The 21341-nt window shown below is 40.4% G+C and overlaps 1 protein-coding gene across 2 annotated transcripts in view; it reads left to right on the plus strand.

Moving 5' to 3' along the window:
* The window catches only part of snx30 (sorting nexin family member 30), a 39750-nt gene extending 20012 nt beyond the window's left edge, over window positions 1–19738 (plus strand). For both annotated transcript variants that reach the window (XM_080188446.1, XM_080188447.1), the window contains exons 4-9: window positions 1075–1233; window positions 4065–4260; window positions 5524–5723; window positions 6814–6900; window positions 14464–14616; window positions 16551–19738. In XM_080188446.1, the coding sequence (XP_080044572.1) occupies window positions 1075–1233; window positions 4065–4260; window positions 5524–5723; window positions 6814–6900; window positions 14464–14616; window positions 16551–16625 (870 nt within the window). In that variant the 3' untranslated portion in view covers window positions 16626–19738. The remainder of the gene's footprint in view (window positions 1–1074; window positions 1234–4064; window positions 4261–5523; window positions 5724–6813; window positions 6901–14463; window positions 14617–16550) is intronic.
* The last annotated feature ends 1603 nt before the right edge of the window (window positions 19739–21341 follow it).

Consider the following 21341-nt stretch of genomic DNA (forward strand, 5'->3'; position numbering starts at 1 on the left):
AATATCTTGGTTTTAAAAATTCTCATTTTTGTTTTCAAATCCCTCCCTATTTCTATTCTGACCTCTTTGGCACTCCTGATTCATTTTTTTTATTGCTCCTCCCATTGTCAGCTACACCTTCATTTGCCCTAAGGCCTATATTTTCCCCCTCTGTCTCTGCATCACTTTCCTCCTTTTTTAATCCTCCTTTTTCCTCCTACTTAATCTACCCCGATCAAAGCTTTTAGCTATTTCACCTGATAACATCCTTCATGACTGTCTCATTGTTTTAAAATGTCCCTGTGATGTGCCACAGCATGTTCCATTTTGTTTCTCATAGTAAATTTAATTAAGTTTCTGTCTTGGCTCAGTGGTATGCACTCGCATCCAAAGTCCTCCTTGTTTCTTTCTTCAAACCCTTGCTTTATCTTTTAAATTGCATCTTCCACCTCATTTGTCCACTATACTGATGTTTGCATGTGCAGTATTTACTTTCAATGTGACAGTTTAATCCAGTTCCTGTATGAATCGTCCCTGTTATCTTGCCTTAACAGTAAACTGGTTATAATATCTTTCACAAACCAATGGAACCACTTGCTTAGAATTTTACAGCACAGAAGTTGGCCATTCAACTCAACAGGTCTATGCTGGTGTGTCTAGTCTACACAAGTCTCCTCCCCATCTTAATCTAAATTTATCGACATATACTATTTTTCTCTCAAACCATCTTATTTTATAAGCTGCTGCTGCTTCTTGTGTTGATGAGACCCATATTCTATTACTTTGGAGTAAATAAGTTCTTAATGGATTTATTCATAACTACCTGGTCTCTGCTTTTAGACTTTCCAACAAATGTTAACACATCTTCTGTAAACCTTGTCAAACCCCTTCATAATTTTAAAGGTTCCTATCAGGTCACCTCTAGCCCCAGCCTATTCAATCTCTTCTGATAATGAATCTCTTCAGAAGTGAGTATTAGGGCAGACTATAAGAGTTGTCTATTTTCATGTGTACCTTTTTGTGTATTTTATTATCTGACTGAGGCGTCAAACCATCAATTTAATTTAGTAATTGAGACACTTTTCCTCTATGCAGCCGCTCCCAGAAAAGTTTGTAGTGAAGGGAGTGGTGGATCGTTTTTCAGAAGACTTTGTGGAGACGAGAAGGAAAGCGCTAGACAAGTTTCTGAAAAGAATCGCAGATCATCCTGTCCTCTCCTTCAATGACCACTTCAATGTTTTTCTTACAGTAAAGGTATGGGGATTTAAATCTTGAGGGGAGGTGAAGGTTAGAAGTTCTTTGTGAAAAGTTCACAACTGAGAGGTGTGGTTTATTGAACGTGAAAAATTGGTTTTAACTGGTACATCAAAAAAATTGATGCAGAAATATTTGGTGTTGAAGAATAGGTGGCAATTGGCTTTACTGACTTGACCATTTTGTGAATTGGAGTTTCTTGCAATGGTAAACGGGCATTAAAATGCAATACAAATCACTATTGTCCATTTTAAAGTTTTAAACTGAATTATTATGAAGAACAGCTCTAATTTAACAGTCCTGTCAATGTAAGAAGCTGCTGCCACCTGTCTTTGCATGTCCACTTGTCCTTGTCAAACCTGAAGCTGAACAATGGGAAAAGGTTGTGTAAATTTAATTACCACTCAACTTGAGGTTAGAGGAGTCATGATCTTAAATATTTAGTATTCTCATTGAATTTTAAAACAAAATGGGTGCAGATTTGTTTTGTGTTTCTAACTGGGCATATTTTTCAAATTTTAATTCCATCCAAAAAAAGAATTTCAAATTGAATCCAATTCATGGTCCCCACAAGAGAGAAATAAAATCCAAGATGAGGCATTACCCCATTCTGGGCTTGATCTGACACTTGATCTAAGCCAAAAGGCCAAGGTGGCTTTGAAAGATTGCATCAGGCAACGCCTCAGTTTAATCTTTTATCAGCTCCCCTGATCATTAACGCTACCCAAGCCTGGGAGATCAACCTGCCTGATCATTGACTCTTCCCCTCCCAGGTATATTGAATCATCCAGGTACAGAGTAGGGAATTTAGGTGAGGAAGATCACATACCCTTAATGGAGCCAGCCAGTTTCCCAACCCATTTCCAGCCATTGTGGCTGTGTCCAGGTATTTCAGTAGCATCAGAAGCAAATACATAAATCTTGCTCCATCGCATTTTAAAGACAGTTCAAAGTCTCCAGCCTGTACTGTCTGTACTTCATTGCCTGTTTTGAAATGCCACCTTGTAAAATAAGGCTGAAGGAAATTAACTAATTGCAAAATGGGCATTGTGCTGAATAAAATGGCCCTTTCTGGTTCTAAATGGGAGGATAAGTATCATGCTGAAATTGGGGGAATGAGTAGAGTTAGTCTTTTGAGCATGGCAGAAATGTGTAATATGGATGCAATCACATAGTGTAAGAAATATAATTGTAGCCTGATGAATTCAAACACACTCTCCAAGCGATTGGAAAAAGCAATGCATCTGGGAAATGTCTAACTTTTGGCAGCATGAAACTTGTTGCAAGGAGCAAAACCTTGAACAAATTGGATTTTAAAGAAATCCAATGTTTTGTATAATCAGTCCCTGAATTTCTTCAAGAATAACGTAGCCAATTAGTCTCAGAACCTCAAGTAGTTTCCTACATTCATATTTTAAAAAAAACAAATCCAGGGAACTCAAATATCCTATTAAAATCAAACGTCTACTCTTAGCATGGTCACAAAACCATTAAAGCAATCATCTGAATGTAAAGAATTATGACCATGTCTTAAACTGTATGAAATGTATAGTTGTTTCATGGTTCTTGGGAATTGAGTTAGATGCATGATTCACAATGCACTAACTTGCCTTGGGTCACCAAATATATCAGTAAAGATCAGCTTTTGAGTTCATACAGCATGTACTTGCTGTTAATTGTACTTATCAGGATAATTTTAACCACAACCTTAAAATCTTGATCAGTGGGTACCACCACACTCATACCATCAAATAGCTGTCAAAAAATCTTTTTGCCTTTGTTGCTGAGTTAATAGTCATGGATAACATACTGAGACATCGTTGGCACAGAAGAATTTTATATAAAACTAGGAATAATCCCATGTGATCTTCCAAGGAGCTGAGGCCCTTAATTCCCACCTTTTGTTAATGCAAAATGATTGCATTTTGATATGTGGTTAGTACTTAATTCTCTACCTTGTAGACAAGAAACCCTACTACAAAATTACTAACACCTGTTCCATCTCAAGTAAGCCTTTTATGGATTCTAACTTAATTTTGTTATGACTGGAAAACTTCAGCAAAATTTAGTTATGTGCTAAAACTTATTTGAGTTTTGTAATGGTGTGCTAAATGGCAAAGATTCAATTACTGTCATGAATTTACCTGACAATTGCAAAAATCCAAGCACAGGACACAGTTGCTGAGTTCTGACAAAGGGTCATCCAGACTCAATGTTGGTTCTATATCTCTCCATGGATGCTGTCAGACCTGCTGAGATTTTCCAGCTTTTTGTTTTGGATTCAAGCAACCACAGTATCTTGATTTTATCCAAATATAGGAGTTGATTGCATCCTTTGAGTGATTTTTTTTTTGTCTTCTGGGTTAAAGTCTGGGAGTTGGGGGAGAATTGAACGGGGCTGGTGGGAGGCTTCTGTTGTTAAGGAGTTGGGTGTGCCTAACTCCCACTCCTTCATACTTATCAACAAAAGAGGATTTAAAAGGACCTTGCAGCTTCCAAAATTAATCCTTCATGGCAGCCATTGCTGCAAAAATAATCCCAAAATCTTGCCTTGTGACCACACTGGGGGTATAACACAAAACTTGAAGTCTTTTATCTTAGCTGCCTGTCCTTTTTTACTCAGACCTGCGATTTTTTTTTCATTGAGTATTTGATTCACTTTGAAAGTTCAGGCAGTAGAAGAAATCTTACACTTTCAAGTCCAGGTCGTCATAGCCTCATTGCTTAAAATTGGTTGCATTCCTGACCAGAGTAAAGAACGTTCTTGTTTGTTTGCAACATCTCATGAATAAGCTTTAAAGACAAAAACTAACTCGGTGGTTTTTGTATAGGACCTGAATCCTTATAAAAAGCAAGGTCTAGCTTTTATCACAAAAATGGGGGAGTCTGTAAAATACGTTACTGGAGGTTACAAGTTGAGAAGTCGGCCTGTGGAGTTTGCTGCTATGGGGGATTACTTGGACACGTTTTCTCAGAAGCTGGGGACAATTGACCGAATTGCACAGAGGATAGTCAAAGAGCAAGCAGGTAAGATGCTGGAAACCTGCCCCTGCCTTGGAACTTGGTTGGATGTAAGATCTTTTTAAGCACCAATTTCACCCTGGTTAATTTTGTGGTAGAGTGCCTTCTAACTCCTTCCTGAGTGGTTGGAGTCCCCAGAATAAACCCCACCCCTGTTCACAAAGTGTCATTGCTGTTAGTTATCTGACTAGCCCTGTCCCAAGTTAATATCAGTCAGAACACCTATTTGGTGGTGGTTATAGTGACAACCTGTTGGCCTCTTATCCTACTTCTTTAGAAGCTAGCTGTCTTGTTGCATGAATCCTAACTATTTTGAGTACTGCTGTCAGCTGAAGTTCATCATATCCTCCCTCTAGCATTAACTAGATGCATCTGGCAACCGTGAAGGTGCATTTTTGTGCTAGCACTGATTTCTGTAATTCAGTTTCCATTGCCGCCTTCAGCAAACATCAGTACAGAATGAGGAATTCTACACCAGTGTGTCTGGTCAGCACAGTGGTGTTAATAAATATATTGGAAGGCACAGGAGGGAGCTGTAGCTGGCAGAGCTCGCAGACAAACTGAATTTTATAGCAAAGCAAATAGTCTGTTTGCCAAGCCCATTTTAAATAAGCATTACCACTTCCTGCAACACACAAAATAGTATAAAATCTATTCCAGGTGTGATTGATGGGGGATATTGCTTGGGGAAATTATAGAAACAAATGCGAGCTTACAGACCATGAACCTGTGTGAAGAAAGTCATCTGTTAGTGACTTCTTTCCTCCTCCCCTTCATTTTTAATCACAGTGCCTAAGTGTGCAGATTGATTTTTGAATACGTCTAAGTATTTTCTTTGTCCTCCAATATTCTGAAGTGCCTTATATCCAGTTTGATTGCAATCCAATCTGATACCAACTTGCACACAGACCAATGAATAACATTAATCTATATTCAAAAAGTACAGCAAGCCCTCAGTGCTGTACTGAGTGATCTGTTTGGGCTGGGATTTTAACTCATGACCTGATTGAAAAGAATGCTACTATTGAGCTAAGGTGACACATGCACAGTCCTGTTGGTAATCTGAAACAAAGCAAGAGTATGTTGACTGTGCAGCAGTTATATGGGAAAGGAAAAATGCATGAGCTTTAATCAGAACAGGAAGGTATTAATGCAGAATACAGTGAGGGAAGATGGATAGAAAGAGTGTAATACCTTGTATTCAAAGCAGGGCATGTGTTGCCATATAAGTTCTTGATTTATTTCAAATTTCCTTGTGCTAATTATTAGAATACTTGGTGGAGCTTCGAGAGTACGGACCCATTTACTCCTCCTGGTCTGCTGTAGAAGAAGAACTAAACAAGCCTCTCAGTGGGGTATCAAATTGTATTGGCAGCTGCTGCATAACCCTAGAAGACCTATCTGAGGACATGTCTGACGACTTCCTTCCTGTCCTTAGAGAATATGTACTCTACATAGAATCCATGAAGGTAAGAGAAATTTCATTACATCAGCCCTTTTTCTTTTCAAGCCTAAAGTTGTGATATTTACCTGTGATTCATACTTTTAATGGACTTTGGAATACATTTGTTTTACTTTACTCCATCATTGAAATGAGTTGCTTTATGTTCTCACTGGCTTGAAGGGCTGAATGGCCTGCTCAAGTTCTATCCTCTGTTCATTTTGTGAATGTTTTGCCAACATTTATTACTCATCACTGATTCATCCTTGTGAAAGAGGAGTTAAGAGAACTTTTTAAATGCAACCAAATGGTTTGCGAAGATGTTTCACAGGGTGGTTAAAAGTCAACCACGTTGCTGTGGGCCTGGAGTCGCAAATAGGCCGGACCAGATAATGAACTAGATGAGTTTTGATGACAGTCTGGTAGTTCCAATATTGGTGCTAGCCATTTTAAGTGGATTTAGATTCTGTGGCTACTGTGGTAGGATTTGAACTAGTGTTATTATACATAGTCCTAGCAAATAACTTAATGTGATAATTTGATATGCAATGTCATGAAATCTCAATATTCTGAGTTACAAGCTAATCCTATAAATTGTAATTCAAACTCCATGTGCTCAAATTAGACTTGAGTTGCATATGCAAAAGCACCTCAAATGGTTGAATTTTGAGCACACACTGATGGAGCAGCACTCCGAAAGCTTGTGATTCCAAATAAACCTGTTGGAATTTAATTTGGTGTTGTAAGACTTCTAACTTTGAGGACTGAAGTTGTATTTTCCATATTAGTGGTTCACAGCTTTGTCTAACGTTTTGCATGAACATTTTAGTTCACTATTTGCATTCCTCTGAATGCCAGCTGAGCTTTAGGCGTATAATTCCTGACTTGTAGGCAACATCTGTCCGGAGAGCATGATTTATTTGTACGTGCCCCTCTGGAGTGAAAAAGATTTGCACTAATTTGTCGATTACTGCTCAGTAATCAAAATTTATGAAGCCTAACATAACTTGTCATTTGTGTTGAGAGTTACATTGCATGTATTATTAATGCTGGGTCTTGGCAAGATGGTTGCTGACACATGGCCAAGATTCAAAGCCTATTTGTTCATTTTTGTTTAGAATGTGCTTAGGAAAAGAGACCAAGTGCAAGCGGAGTATGAGGCCAAACTTGAAACTGCTGCTTACAAGAAAGAAGAGAGGCAAGGAGTGAGTACCCTTTTCACTATTTAACAGGCCATTTGGCCCCCAGATCTATGTCGGTGTTTATTTAGTTGTTGAGTCATAACGAGCAATAGGCTGCTTGTGTGGCTTAATGCTTTGTAAACTATCCTATCATGCCCTAGTCTGGACAGATCTGGTACACACTACTGAGATGGGTCTCCTTTTCTGTATTAATTCCAGGAACCAGTTCCAAATGGGCCTGGGATCTAGGTTCATAGCACCAAATGTCTGATTTAAGCACAAATTGACATATCAACTTGCCTTTTGTTTACTATTGGCCTCTCCAAATATTGTTAGTAATAGGTGTTATGTTGGGAATCTAGAAAAGGAAGAGTGCATTCAACAGCCTCTTGAATCTATTCTACCATTCAGTTAGATCAAGTGCTATTTGTATCTCCATTCTATCTACTTGTCTTGGTTCCACAATCTTTTAAAACTCCTAAATAACACATACTATTTAAGTGTTGCCTCATAAATCCCTCATATCTTTGACGCCTACCTCCCTATCTCTGAGCTCCTGTAGCCCTACCAAACTCATGCATGTTCAGCCCCAATTCTGACATCTTCATCATTTGCCTTTCTAATTTTTCCACCTTTTTTTGGTGTCTTCAACTGCTTGTGTTCTAAGCACTCAAACTCCTTCCCTAAACCCTTCCACTTCTCTACCTTCTGACTTTTAGGACAGTAAAGGCCTTTGGCCTGGCTTTCAACCATCTGTTTTGGTGATTAATTCTATTCTGTAATGCTCCTTAAGACCGTGGGTTTTTTTTACATTAAAAGTGCCAAATAACTAGTTTTTGGCACTTTTCATAAACCTTGCATTTAAAATAAAATTAATGCTGTAATGTTTTGCAGCAGTCTCAAGCTTTTCTTTTAATACCGTGGTTGCTCTTGGTTGGGGGGGAGGGGGGGAAGGCATCTTCCCTGGAATATGCTCTTGCTCTTTGTTTCCAGTAGAGTTCAGGTCAGTCCGTCTTCATCCATTTCTGCCAGTTTGAGGTTCAAATTCACACTCCAGTCTCTGCAGTAAGGTCCAACTGATTTAAGTGAGTGTATGCCAAGTTTTTTGCAAATCTTGGCTCGATGTGCACTCTTGAGACTATGCTGGAGAGTAACTTGCCTTCTGTCCTCATTTAAAACAAAGATTTGTATTTACTTGGCACGTGTTAAAGAAACTTACTGTCTTTAAGTGTAGACACTCTTGCAATGTAGGAAATGCCTTTGCTAATTTGCACACTAGGCTGATGAGCAGATTTGGGGATAAACGTTGGCCAGAGCACAAGAGATGTCCTGTCCTTCAAAATTGTACAAAGGGGTCTTTTATGTCCACCTGAGAGGCAGGAAGGGCCTTGGTTCAGTGTCATGTCTGAAGCAGTGCAGCTCCAGGGTAAATCCTGGATTCTTGTGCCTCCAGTTTTGAGTGGGAGTTGAACTTGGCCTTCTGACTGTGGTGATGCAGCTGCCAAACCTGGATCTTCTGGTGCAACCTGCTGGGGGAGATTCTGTGGCTTGACTTTTCAACAAGATTGGATGATCATGGTGGTGGGAGGGACTGGAAACAGTGGCACAGTGGTTAGCGCAGCTGCCTCACCAGTGCCAGAGACTAGGTTTGATTTCTGCATTGGGTCATTGTCTGTGCTGAGACTGCATGTTGGTGGGTTTCCCCTGGGTGCTCAGGTTTCCTCCCACAGTCCAAAGATATGCAGGTTAGGTGAATTGGCCATGTTGACTGGTGCCAGAGTGTGGCGACTGGGGAATTTTTCACTAACTTCATTGCAGAGTGAATGTAAGCCTACTTGTGACGAATTTTAAAATGTTGCTCCTGAACCTTTTTAAAGAGCTGAATATCCTAATAGAAATAAACCGAAGGGCTCAATTCCTGTTTTAAGACATTTGCTGTAACCAATATAAATCAAAACTGGCAATTTATGCATCAGCCTTAAGTGTTTTCATATTAACTAGCGCAATCAAAGTAAGCCTTCCAATACCATTCACTGGGTAGCAGCAGAAGAATGAATTCCAAGTTATACCCAGTTTTCTAGCAGGCTCACTTCTCCTTGTTGCAGCTATCAGTGTCTTACAGAAATTGTCCCACTCAGCCTGACCTACTTCACTAGCAATTCCTACTGTGGCAAATTCTTAATACTGGAAATCTCAATGCCCTGTCTGTGCCATTGTCGTCTTTTTGACAGAGAACCAATTCTCACCAGCATCCTGCTTGGTTGTTCACTGCTCTTTGCAATAAGAGATGCATTTTTCTGTCAGTTCCTGTCCAAATGGCAGCTGTCAGTTTGCTGTCGTCAGTGTGAAAACTGTCAGTAGATTTTCAGCACATCTTTTATGATTTTGGGAGTTTCTTTTTCCCATGACGACAACCACATCACATGGCTGTCTCAGGAAAGATATTTAGTATGACCACCCCTATCCCAGAGTATTGTTGTGCCCTTCAAGTTAAAGGAGACCTTTTTAATCATCTTGTAAAGTCATCTTTAATCATCTTGCATACAGACTGTTAGAACCATACTGACCTCTAGAGGACAAATGCGCAGGTACAAGCTTTGCTTGCCTCACTTCAAGTGGTGCTGTGGAACTGACACAAGGAATGGAACTAGTACAATTGAACTCCGTAATTAATTTGGTTAGAAAAAAGAACACTTCCCTGCACAAATCCCTTTTACTATTTTGTCCACCCCACAGATGTCCCCGGTAAGCGACTAATACATTCAAATGTGCTGCAAAAGTCTGGATTTGTGTTAAGATGCTCAGCTTACTGAGCCCCCTTTTGTAAATCTCACTAAGTGTTTCCTACAAGTGTTTTTCATTTGATGTGAAAATTGCCTTGGTAGCCACTCAGTGCTGTTTAAGTCTTGTCCATCTTTTAGCTGCTGTGACTTGAGCAGTTTTGGCTGTTTGTACAGAAAGCTCTTCAGGTGTGAAAATCAACTTATTGGGTGTGAATTCTCCAGTTTTGTGATTTGTGCATCCTGTGCATATTTTTTTGGTGTCCAACAAAGAGTTGCATTTTATGCAACGTCTTTCAGATGCTCAAATCTCAGTGCTTCACTGAAATGGAAGCAGAAAATGTGGGGAATACTTTGCAGGTCTGGCAGTACATGTGGACAGGGAGAAACAGTTAATATTTCTGCTCTGATGAGTTCTACTCCATTCCATGTGAACTCTATCTTCCTCCCTATAGGTGCTGCCAGCCTGAGTTTTTGCAGAATTCTTTTGATGTTTCGAGCACCAACACTATTTTGGCTGTTGCTCCACAATAGGCTTATCAGACTCGTGAGGTACATGAAAAGTGACCCAGGAACTTGAGAGAGCAACTGGGGGTGGCAATTCTGTTGCTTTGGCAGATGAGCCTTCAGCTGTCTAGGTGTAAAATAGAAGTGAGGAAATTGGGGTGCATAGCTCTGTCCCTGTAAATAATAACATGCTACTGAAAAAGGTTTGTTTTACACTTAATGATGATCAGGTGAAAGTAATTGAGACTTTGGCTGAAAGATTCAGCGTGAAATTTACTAAAGGGTTTGGTGTATTTTTAAAAGTAGTTGCACTACACGTTTTTTTTGGGATGGGACAGTGGTTAGCACTGCTGCCTCAGCGTTAGGGACTTTGGTTCTGTCCCTGGCCTGGGTGATAGGTCATTGATCTAGAGGAAACCCACAGACTATCTTGGTGTTTTAAAACCGCCACCACCACCACCACCACAACTCACCCCCCCCCCCCAGGTCGTGACCGTACCCACTCCGTCACGCGAACTGGCCTCCCGTCCATCGACCTGTATACACTTCCCACCGCCTCGGCGAAGCAGCCAGCATAATCAAGGACCCCCACGCAAACTGGACATTGTCTTTCATGGTGGGGGAGAGAAAGACACAAGTCTGAGGTCATGTGCCAACCAACTCGAGAACAGCTTCCCTGCTGCCATCAGACTTTTGAATAGACCTACCCTGCATTAAGTTGATCTTTCTCTACACACTAGCTACGACTATAACACTACATTCTGCACTTGCCCCTTTTGTTGTCTATGAATGGTACACTTTGTATAATGTCAAAGAAACCATAGTTCTCACTATAAGTTAATACATATGACAATAAATCAAATCTCTTTGATTCTCTGGTTTCCTCCCACAGTCCCAAAAACATGCTGGTTAGGTGCATTGGCCATGCTAAATTCGCCCTCAGTGTACCCAAATAGGTGCTGGAGTGTGGTGACTAAGGGATTTTTGCAGTAGCTTCATTGCAGTGTTAATGTAAGCCTACTTGTGACACTAAATTTTAAAACAAACTTAAATTTTAAAACACTAATGTGAAGGTTATGAAGCAAATGACTCAAATAACTTATGATTTTTTTTTACAATACTTTTTGCAAACCACTGTGTATTCCGTTGTTAAATTCTTAACCAAATGTCATGCAGCAGTTTCAGTTAGATAAGAGAATTGGCAGTTAAGTATGTTCACTTGCAAAATTATTCATTTAACAAGTTTCCACTCTGACCAAATGTGTTAACCAACTATTTCCACATGCAAGCTAACTTATGTATCATCTTTGCTCCATCTCTTGATGGTGATACAAAGAACAACACAGCACGGGAAACAGACCCTTCGGCCCAACGAGCCCGCGCCGCCATCCCACTGTCTCAGTGACCTATTCATGATTTTAGTCTATGCCTAATGTGCAAGGATCAGGGAGGTCCAATATAGGGACAATTTAGTACCCAATCAATCAGCCTATTTTGGGCGCCGCACCTGCGCAAGGATATTTTGGCCCTGGAGGGAGTGCAGAGGAGGTTTACTAGGCTGATACCGGAGTTGAGGGGATTGAGCTATGAGGAGAGGCTGAATAAACTAGGCTTGTACTCGTTAGAGTTTAGAAGAATGAGGGGAGATCTCATTGAGACGTATAAGATGATGAATGGGATGGATAGGATAGAGGTGGAGAGACTCTTCCCGCTCAAAAAAGACAGTAGGACTAGGGGGCACAGCCTCAAGATAAAGGGGAGGCGGTTTAGAATGGAGTTGAGGAGGAACTTCTTCACTCAAAGGGTGGTGAATCTCTGGAATTCTCTGCCCGTTGAAGTGGTGGAGGCTGCCTCGCTAAATATTTTTAAGAAGCGGGTTGATGGGTTCTTGATAAGAGAGGGGATTAAGGGTTATGGGGAGAGGGCGGGAATGTGGAACTGAGCCACAACAGATCAGCCATGATCTTATTGAATGGCGGGGCAGGCTCGAGGGGCTGGATGGCCTACTCCTGCTCCTATTTCTTATGTTCTTATGTTCTTATGTGGGAGGAAACCGGAGTACCCGGAGGAAACCCACGCAACCACGGGGAGAACGTGCAAACTCCCACAGACACAGGCCCAAATCCATGTGTCTGCACAGCAACAGAGAGAGTCTCTGAGCTGTCATGTTGCCCTCGAGATGGTCCAGTTTAAGCACACTAACGACATGAAGCAATAGGCAACTCCCGAAGCAACGTCCAAGAGCAGCCCACTACAACCTGCCGCATGCATGCCCCTTGCTGGACTTAATGGATGTTGAATGAAAACCTTTTATTTTTCTGCATAACTGGAGTTATTGGCAGCAAGTGTTTTGAAATGTTGATTAGGGAATACTGATAATAAAATGGGCAGTGTGATTTCCAAGCTGCAAAAACATGATTAGCTGACTACTTCTGCTCCTTGGTGATCAGGAAGTCTGAGGTCACGTACAAACTGACACGGAACAGCTTCTTCCCTGCTGCTGTCAGACTTTTGAATGGACTTCCCTTGCATTAAGTTGATCTTTCTCTACACCCTAGCTATGACACTAACGCTACATTCTGCACGCTCTCATTTCCTTCTCTATGAACAGTATGCTTTGTCTGTATAGCACACAAACAATACTTTTCACTGTATGCAATACATGTGACAATAAATCAAATCAGAAGGAAATCTGAGCTGGGAGTTCAGTTTGTTTTCTTGCAGATTTTAATCTAAATTGCAATTGCTAAATTATACTCAGTGAACTGAAGAGAAACAGCTTTATCCAGAGTAAATTTCTTTTTGGTTATGTTTTGTGGTTAAATCTGAAATTCATGTTTCTTTTCAGTTTTCACAAGGGAATGCTTTTGTGATGAATGCAAGTAGTCCTTTGAATATTTGAATAGTCTGTGGATGTGCCACAATGTTTGTTTTTTGGCAATGTGATTAAAAGTTGTGAAAATATTTGAAATTTTCTGCTTCCTACTCAAAAAGCAGGCTCTTATTCTGGGTTTCCTAATTCTGGCAAAACCCAATCCACGTGCAGTATTGTGCACCTGAAGTATTATAAATGCTAATTATCATAATTGGTGATTTGGCAGGGTTAGTACTGCTGTCTCTCAATGCCAGGGACCGGAGTACAATTCCAGCCTCTGCCTGTGTGGAGTTTACATGTTCTGTGTCTGCATGAGTTTCCTCCAGATTCCTCCCACAGTCCAAACATGTGCAGGTTAGAATACATTGATCATGCTAAATTACCCCTTAGCATTTAAAGATGTGTAGGTTAGGGTGCTTAGCCATGGTAAATGCATGGGATTTTGTATGGGGGTGATTGCCAGTAAAAGCTCTTTTGGAGAGTTGGTATGGGTGAAAGGTTTCAATGGTTCAATGCAAATAAAGTAACAAATGGAGTTACACAAGTTGATTCACTTGTTTGAAACTCTGAATGAGGATAGAATCACTAGGACGAGGTGAGGTTTGTGCCAATACAAGAAACAACTCCAGTTTTAGACCATCATGACCATTGGTAGCAATTCTTGTGAGGTTGAATGCTTTGATATGCAGTGTTTCCTGTCTGTTGAGTAACCTTGAGCATTGTTCCAACTGGTATTCTGCCCTGGATCACGCTTTCGGACTACTCTGGGTAGTTAGCTGAGCAGTCTGCCTGTCTAAATATAGACACTGTGGTCAGATCTTGTGCTTTTTTTCTCTTTTGGATGTGACTTGTACATCTTTGGATGGTGGGAGGAAACCCACAGACATCAAGAACATGCAAACTCTGTATAGACAGTCACCCCACGGCTGGAATCGAACCCAGGTCCCTGGCACTGAGGCTAACCACTCTGTATTCTTCCTACTAAAACCAATTCCTTCACGTTTCACCACGATGAACTTGGTCTGCCACTTTGGTCTCTTGAAGTTTTCCATTTCGCTCCTCTCAGCGCAAATGCTTCCTTGTTTCCCAGCATGCACAAATTCTGGAATTGTCCTAATAGGTATTAATGACCTAGGTCGCTAATTATCTATCAGGAATAACAAGGGTTCCACAACTGTGGGCCCCTGTGGGAAATGCCGTGACCATCCTTCCTCTGGTCTGCAAAACATCCATTCGCCTCTATTACCTGTTTCTTGACACTTGGCTGGTTTCGTATCCATCTCTTTATTCTAAATATAGTTCAACGTGTCTATCCTTCTGATGGTCTTCAGTATTGTTTGCTGATACTGAGCTGGAGATGCTAGCTAAGCATAATTTGAAAAATGTGGCAAATATTTATGATTGTGCTTTTTTTTTTATTCAAAGACCCCAACAAACATTGAAAAGTGCCAGGACCGTGTGGAGTGCTTCAATGCTGATCTGAAGGCAGACTGGGATCGGTGGCAAAGCAACAAGAGACAGGACTTTCGGCAGTTGTTGATGGGAATGGCAGACAAGAACATCCAGTATTACGAGAAGGTATAGTTTCCTTTTACTGAAGTATGAGTTGAACAAAGAGTGTACACATGCTCTGTTAACCCTCCAAACATGACCCACACTTGGAATTTTACCATTTTGCCTCTTCCCTGGATTTTCAGGATATTATTGCTTCGGTCAGAAGCTGTGGAGTTTGGATAGTGTGAACTGATTTATTCATAGGAAGCTATGGCATTGAGTACAATCTGCATTTTGGTTACCTGTGCATGTGAGGGCGCACTCTAATATCACTCCAGTGTCCATGGGCCCTTTCAGCAGCTGTTCAAGCAACCCTCCAATTACAGTTTGGCTATTATGGTGTGATAGCACATTCTCTCACAGGATAGTTGGATCTCTGTTCCCACAACAAGCATTTGAAAAATCTCTTTAACCTAATTTGCAGTATTCAGGAGTGTGGAACCATATTGAGTGGATGGAATACAAGATCAGAGTTAGGACCCAATGGCCAACTCCTGGTCCTAGTTTCATAATTGGGAATCTGAAATCCTACAGTGCAGAAGGAGGCCATTCAGCCCGTCAAGTCTGCACCAACTGCAATCTCACCTAGGCCCTATCTCCATAACCCCATGCATTTACCCTAGATAGTGTCGGGTGGGACTAAGGTTCAATTTAGCATGGTCAATCCACCCAACCAGCATGTCTCCCGGACTGTGGGAGGAAAGTGGAACACCTGGAGGAAACACAGGGAGAGCGTGCAGACTCTGCACCGTGACCTAAGCTGGGAATTGAACTTGGGTCCATGGCACTGAGGCAGCAGTGCTAACCATTCTGTCACCCCTTCTCGCTATGTTGAGAAATATGTAGCCCTGAAATTTAGTGTCCTAGAAACATTATTAATTTTTAATGATGCATTGATGGCAGTCGCACTTGATACAGTTAAACTACTTCCTCCTGTATGTGTCTCTGTTGCCCATCACTGCATAGTGTGGTTTAATTAACAAAGAGTCTCCATTCCTTCTGGCATTTGACCTGTGGAAAGTTTCAACTAGTTGATTTTTAAAAAGTCCTTGAACCATGACATGTAGAATAATTTGAATTCTTTCAAAGTTCAGTGTTTCATTAAGTGAATAGGTCAGTTGGTGGCATTGACCTCTCTCCCCTTTTATCAGAAGAAGTTGCAGAGACCTGTTTGGATTTTATGCCCCACCTTCCTTCTGCAAATTCTGGTCAACATGAGTGACATCTGCTCCATCAATAATGCTTTTGCATTGAGCACACCCTGTTTTTAAATGCTGCATCATTGGCAGCTGCCTAGTTCCTAAGCTCTGGATTTCAGTGTAACTGCCCTTCCTAAACCTTTCTACCTTAAGAAATTAGTTTAAAAACTACCTCTTGGATTAAGCTTCGTGTCATGTTACAGCCACTCTCCTGAGGATATATTGCTGTGTTAAGACACTAAATGTGTGTTGTTGAAAGGGGGAGCTGGCCTGTACTTGGCTTCTCCTGCAGGACCAATTTTATGGTTGGCACAAAAAAAACCCAAGAGTAATGCAAGGAAAAAATTTCCTGCAGCAAATTGTAATGTGGGATGCATTGCCAGCAGGGAAGCAGATTTATAGTAATTTTCAAAAATAAATTGGGGGTGTTTCAGAATTGTGCAGCACAGGAGGAGGCCATTTGGTACTGTGCCAGCTCTCTGTAGAAGCAATTAATCTACTGCCAATTGCATAACCTCCATAGAAATGCACCTGAAAAGAAAATAAATCTCTAGTCGAAAGAGCTGGGAGTGCGATTTGATTGCATAGCAAAAGAGCTGGTACAAGCAGGATGGATCAATGGCCACCTTTTTCTACTGCATGACTCTGAAGTTACTGGAGAAATTGTATATACCAGTATTTTCCTCTTGTGGTAATGCTGTGTTTTCTGTGATGAACCTATTCTAGTTAGTTTTTGTACGTTTTTTTTTTGCTTTGCAGTGCCTTGCAGCGTGGGAATCCGTGATTCCTCTCCTACAAGACAAACTGGAAGTGAAAAGCGAGACCCACTCATAGCTGCTGCTTTCGTGTTTTTGTTGTTTTCCGTCTTCACTTGCCCAGTTCACGTTGGAATGTTGTACTTTGGGGATTTGGGGGGCCTTGAGGGGGAAGAAAGAACGTCAAAGTTTTGTACGTTAGTAGAACTTTGGATTCTCTGCTGTCTGGAAAAGTGTGCTCTCTACTCAGTGGAGGTTTATTTCTTTCGTCCGTGTGGTGTTATCTAACAAATCACTTTCCGTGGTCTGATTATTGGCCATGGTGAGTACTCAGTGGTGAGGGATATAACAGGGGCCCTTCGCCTCACTGACGTAATTGATTGTACTCCTTCACGTGCTGTATTTTTTTTTAAACACTTGTTACACGTAAACAGTCTTGGACGTTTTTGAGACATTTTGATAAATGCATAGCAGCATCCTGTTTGAGTAACTGAGTGCACTCAGGTGTGGGCTAGTATTTCTGCAGAGCTGTCGTTGAGATTGGAGTAGACATGTCTGCAGGAGAGCTCCAGGCATCGATTTTGGTGGAGATACTAAGCCCCCAGACAAAAGGGAAGAAAATGAAAAGTAGCTAAGATGTAAATTCCCTTTTCTGTTCAATTAACTTTATAATAGTTAGCACTTAAAATGATTCTTAAATGTCCTTGGTCACCTTGTGCATGTCACAGAGATCATGGTAGTAGAGTACTAATAATCCAACAAGTCCTTTTTATAGCACAGTATTGGTGAAATCTTTTTTTGAGACCAGCATTAATTGAACATTGACAGCATTCCTTTTTTTTTGTATATTGATGTACAGGGATCACTTGTAGAGTACTGTATCCTCCATCTATTATCAGTCCATTGTCTAATTTATATATATCTTTTCCTAATCAATTTTTGCCAAGTTTTATTTTCACATACTTTTTGTACAAATTGACATCTTTATTGTGGTATCTTTATCAATGTAACGTATTTAGTCTGTAAAAAAAAAAGTTGGTTTATGAAATCATGCCCTGTGATAAATGCTTTGAAGATAAGGCAGGGGGAGATCATATCGCTCACTTGCCCCTGTCCTTATTGAGATTCATTTGTATGTGAATTAAGTGGGTATTCTAGATATTTAATTGAAGACAGTGAGATATTGTTAGCTACCAGATCACCCAGGGAACAAACAGTAACCGAATTGAGTATACAAAGTGCCTTTGTTGCATGAAATATTTTGTATAAGCTAATTTAAGGTGTTTATTTTGGACTAAATTGTGAGCTGTGTTGTTTCCATGGCTACAGTACACTAAACTCTTGAGGAAAAATTGGGAAGAGTTGCTAAGGAGCATGGTTACATTGCTGCTTTCTTGCCTCCTGTAACAACATGTGGGTCATTGTATTTAAATTTCTCCCACTAAGGTCGTTTTTCTTTTGAGCATTCATCTCTTTAGGTGAGCAATCATTTGCACAAACCTTTTTAAAAGAAAAACAAAAACCTTGCATTTTGGTCTTGGAAGCATCATGCCCAATGAACACTAACGTTAGGTTTGAAAGACCACCACTACTTGTAGTTTTGGTTGTAGTGTAATTTTTTTCCCCCTTGCTATTGTATTCAGAGGACCAAGTCAGGCATCTGAAGACCCTGATTTGATTTGCCAGCATCTTGGAAGAAATTACGTTTGACCAAATCTTCTCCTGAAATTAAAACTGAGAAATATAGGGCTCCTAATGAAAGATGAATTTGAATTAAGTGTAGTTTTAAGTGAAGTTTCCAATAATGAAGGCATTTGATATATTTCCTTTTTGAGCACTTCAGTGCATGTATTAAACTGAAAATCCCAAGTGACTGGGGAAAACATCCCATCCATTCTTCGTTTGAAGTATCTGTGACATTTGGGTTTGTCTCCAGTTCACTACTTCAACTTAATTTGGAATCTTCCCAACTCAAAATTGGTGTAGTTCATTCAAAACAGAGTGGGACATTCCAATTCCATGCCTGAGTTAATGCCACAAAAGGTCCAGATTTAGAAATAATACTAGTGGTTTCAGGGAAATAATTTTAAAAAAAAACCTTTTTTGCTCAAATGAGTAGTACCCGTGTGTATTCAGGGTAACTGCTTTGGTGGCACATTATGAATCACTTGGGTACATATTAATCTGGCAAATTTTAAAAATAATCTGAACCTGAAGATTGTGCAGTGGGTGTAATTTATTGCAGTTCATAAGTAATGACTTGCTTAAAGTGCCAAAACTTTAATGCATTTTCTCAGATGTTGGTAATGTTTTACACGAAGAAACCCAAATTTGGTCAAAGAGCAAGTTGGTGTTGAGCAAATGAACCGCTGGAAACCATTTGAAAATGATGCACATGACATCAGTGCTATGGGAAAGTAGCACTGTATGCAGTGCTTTGAATCATTCCTTCTCGTGGGCTTTTCCTAGTGCTAACTTCGGGGACATGTTAATCTTTGTGCTAGAGTTGTAACTAAAATTGTAATGGCCTACACTACTATTGCAGAGCACTTTGAATGGGGTTACAAAGGTACACTTGTCCAGTAAAGAACAAATACCAGTGCGTCGTTCAATATTGGCAGGTTTACATGCTGTTTAGTGCTCTAATAGTGATGTGGCTGTTTCCACTGGTTAAGATAGCAATGTGCATGTAAAACAATTAATGGAACTAATAACCAATTTTGAGGGAGGAGATGTCAAAGTATTGGTAATCTTTTCTCACCATGAGGTTTTCGGCACTAATTTGTGGAGATGGTAGTGCAGTTTCATTGTGTTAAAATGTACCTGGTGTGTTCAGAGATCCCTTCTCGTATTGTGGATCATTACAGTCATACAACAGAGTTGCTAGATGTGAGATATTCAATATTTTGTTTAGCCGCTTCTGATAACTGAAGTGATTGTAATCCTCAATTTCTGTTTGAGGAAAGATGGATTTGTTTACTGTGAACCTTAAAAAGCATGAAGCTTTGAAATAAATCATGAAGGAGTAAGTAGTTAGTAAAATCAGTGTGGATTATTTAATGTTGTACCCTTTCCTAACACGTTTTTGGTGCTATGCTAATGCCAACAATTCTTGCAATCCAACTTGTACCTGTGGATTTTGCTTTTTGAACACTATTGAATAAACACTTGGGTAAATTGTTTGCATTCAAATTGTGTATTATTACTTGTAGGTTTGGGAATGAGTAAAATTTTATGTAATGTGCGCACTAATTCAGTCTGGCCCATGGAACGAGATGATATTGAACTGGGGGGATATAACTTGAGGCATCAGCATTGGTGAATGTTGACACAGCCAGAAAAATGTAAAGAGGATCTTTTTAAAAATGTGATTTTATATCCATGTGAATTTTTGGGCCATTGGTACAGTGTGCATCAGGTTTTACAGCATTTTAAAATGTCGACTGTTAGTGATATGGCTATTGGGCAGTACTTGCTGAACAATCCTGAACATGCTAATAGCTACACTAACAACCATTTTAAGATGTGTTGAGCCCATAACATGGTTCATTTATACTTGCTTACTAGAAGTGACTTGCATTCACGTACAGGAACCTGTCCTCTGCAAATAAGAGGAATGAGATCAGGCCTTATGCTGGTTCCAATTACCCTAGATTTAAACAGTCTAAATGTTCCTTTTAATGGTAATGCATTGGCTATTTAGTTTGGACTTGGGCGATCAATTAGAATCCTATTTTCCTCTAAGACATAGGAGCAGAATTAGGCCACTCGGCCCATCGAGTCTGCACCGCCATTCAATCATGGCTGATATTTTTCTCATCCCCATTCTCCTGCCTTTTCCTCAAACTCCTGATCCCCATATTTAATTAAGAACCTATCTATCTCTCTCTCTCTCAAAGATGCTCAATAACCTGCCCTCCACAGCCTTCTGTGACAAAGGGATCCACAGATCCACCACTCTGGCTGAAGAAATTCCTCCTCATCTGTTTTAAAGGATCATTTTTTTTTTGCCTGAGGTGGAACCAGGGGGATGTGCCTCTGGTTCTAATTTTTGCCTACTAGTGGAAACAGTCTCTCCATTTCTATCCAGGCCTCTCAGTATCTTGTAAGTTTCAATAAGATCCTCACTCATCCTTCTAAACTCCGAGTCCAGACCCAGAGACCTCAACTGTTCCTCATATGATAAACTCTTCATTCCAGGGATCATTCTTGTGAACCTCCTCTGGACCCTTTCCACAAGGCCAGCACATCCTTCCTTAGATACAGGACCCAAAATTGCTCTCAGTACTCAATGGGGTCTGACCAGAGCCTTATACAGCCTCAGAAGTACATCTCTTGTATTCTAGCCCTCTTGACATGAATGCTAAAATTGCATTTTGCCAACTGAACCTGCACATTAACCTTAAGAGAATCTTGAACGTGGACTCCCAAGTCTTTGTTTCTGATTTCCTAAGCATTTCCCCATTTTAGAAAATAGTCCATGCCTCTGTTCCTCCTTCCAAAAATGCATAACCTTATACTGTTCCACATTGTATTCCATCTGTCACTTTGTCCACTCTCCTAATCTGACGAAGTACTTCTGCAGTCCCCCCTGCTTCCTCAATACTATCTGTCTCTCTCTACATTAATAGAATAATTGTTATAGTTTGAAATCTTTTAGGGAAGGAAATATGTTGCCTTTACCTGGTCTGGCCTACATATGACTCCAGAGCTACAGCAATGTGGTTGACTCTTAACTGCCCTCTGCCCATCTAGTTGCCCTTGTTCAATAAATGCTGGCCACCTAATGATGCCC

This window comes from Carcharhinus amblyrhynchos, chromosome 5 (genome assembly GCF_965287045.1).
Source record: "Carcharhinus amblyrhynchos chromosome 5, sCarAmb.v2.hapA, whole genome shotgun sequence".
In the NCBI taxonomy this organism is placed as follows: domain Eukaryota; kingdom Metazoa; phylum Chordata; class Chondrichthyes; order Carcharhiniformes; family Carcharhinidae; genus Carcharhinus; species Carcharhinus amblyrhynchos.